This window comes from Frankliniella occidentalis, unplaced genomic scaffold, assembly GCF_000697945.3.
Source record: "Frankliniella occidentalis isolate FOCC.00 unplaced genomic scaffold, Focc_3.1 Scaffold614, whole genome shotgun sequence".
In the NCBI taxonomy this organism is placed as follows: domain Eukaryota; kingdom Metazoa; phylum Arthropoda; class Insecta; order Thysanoptera; family Thripidae; genus Frankliniella; species Frankliniella occidentalis.
In genome coordinates this window covers 9579-11016 of record NW_026267730.1, presented here as the reverse complement: position 1 = coordinate 11016, position 1438 = coordinate 9579, and the positions used below count along the sequence as shown (strand labels likewise).

Here is a 1438-nt window from a genome sequence, read left to right as displayed (position 1 = left end):
GGCGCAGGCGAATCGCAGGCGGGGAGCTCTCCAATCGTCCCTCTGAAAAGCGTCTGCTTGACAGCCTCAAGTACATTTTTGCCCTCAATTCAAGTCCGAAGGAGAACGATGTGGGGACATTTTTTTTTTTTGTACGTTGGTTTAAGCCCAAATACTCGAGTACAATTGAACAGTTCCTGCGCCGCGGCTTTGCAGGTCTCTATGACGGTATGATTTTCACGCTGAGCCTCCACACGGCTTGCAAGTGCGACGTGCTTGCCCTGGTGCTGGAGCAGGCGGTTCGCCAGGACGCCGACGAGATTGGCCTGCAGGACGGCGCCGAGGAAGGGAAGCGAATGCGCCTGTGCGCGGTCTACCACCAGCAGATCATCAGGTGAGGGGAACGGGGAGCACCCCACGGGCGATAATCTTACTCTCCCGCTAGAAAGTGCGCAAGGGGGACCCCTAATCGGGTCGCTCTAATCACGTAATCCTGTATGTATCCTAAATTAAAGTAGTGGCCCCTCGCCTTGCAGGCTGCACCGCGCTTCCGAATCCATCTTCTCCACCGTCGCCTTGTGCCAGATGTTCTACACCCTCTTCGGCTTGGGCACCCCGCTCTTTCGCATGCTGAACAAAGTGAGTTATTCCACCCCGTAAATCAAATGGGGAAAAAAAGAGGAAAAACGGTTGTATTTTTTTTTTCGATCTTACACCCCACCCTCGCATGAACATTCAACGTTCTGCCTGGGCTCCACAGACGCAGGAGGTGGAACCGCAGGACATCGCCTTCAGCGCCGTCTACGTGATGTGGACCTTCATTCAGCTGTTCACCTTCTGCTATTCCGGTGACATCGTGGCTAAGGCTGTAATGAGGGCAACATTCGTCCACACCTGAGAACTGTGTGTGCGGTGTATTTTACATATTTGACCTAATTTGAACCCGCGCTCGCAGTCGACGCGGCTGTCTTTGGCGAGCTACGTGTCCTTCCACCCGTCGCTGTCCGGGAAGGACACGCAGCTGGGACGCATCCAAAACATGATCGTTTTGCGCGCTCAGAGACCTCTGTTCCTCACAGCGGGCCGCCTCACCAACCTCACGCTGAAACTGTTTCAGGACGTGAGAGACGAAGCGATACATTATTATCACGAATATCATGGAGCCGTAGGGGGCACAGAAAAACGTTTCGTTGTGGGACGAAGAAATTTTAATTGAAGTAACAACAAGCAATCGAAAAGTCACGAAAGAGTAACAAATTTTGTTCAGCTGAAGACATTCATTAATTACACAGCTCAAATATTAATGAAAAATAATTTAGTGTTCTGAACGAAACTGTTTTCTGGGTGCGGTGAATTGTATACCAAACGTAAAGACCTTCGACTTACACCCTCTTTTCTCGCAGATCATGCGACGGTCTTACTCGCTTTACTCCACCGTCCTTCGGATGAGGTAGACGAC

General features: G+C 51.3%; 1 protein-coding gene across 1 annotated transcript in view; it reads left to right on the top strand.

Annotated features, from left to right (window-relative positions):
* The window catches only part of LOC127751620 (odorant receptor Or2-like), a 2793-nt gene extending 1360 nt beyond the window's left edge, over nucleotides 1–1433 (top strand). The window contains exons 4-8 of the mRNA XM_052275413.1: nucleotides 196–373; nucleotides 516–618; nucleotides 740–847; nucleotides 935–1099; nucleotides 1383–1433. Coding sequence (XP_052131373.1) covers nucleotides 196–373; nucleotides 516–618; nucleotides 740–847; nucleotides 935–1099; nucleotides 1383–1433 — 605 coding nt within the window. The remainder of the gene's footprint in view (nucleotides 1–195; nucleotides 374–515; nucleotides 619–739; nucleotides 848–934; nucleotides 1100–1382) is intronic.
* Nucleotides 1434–1438: the final 5 nt, after the last annotated feature.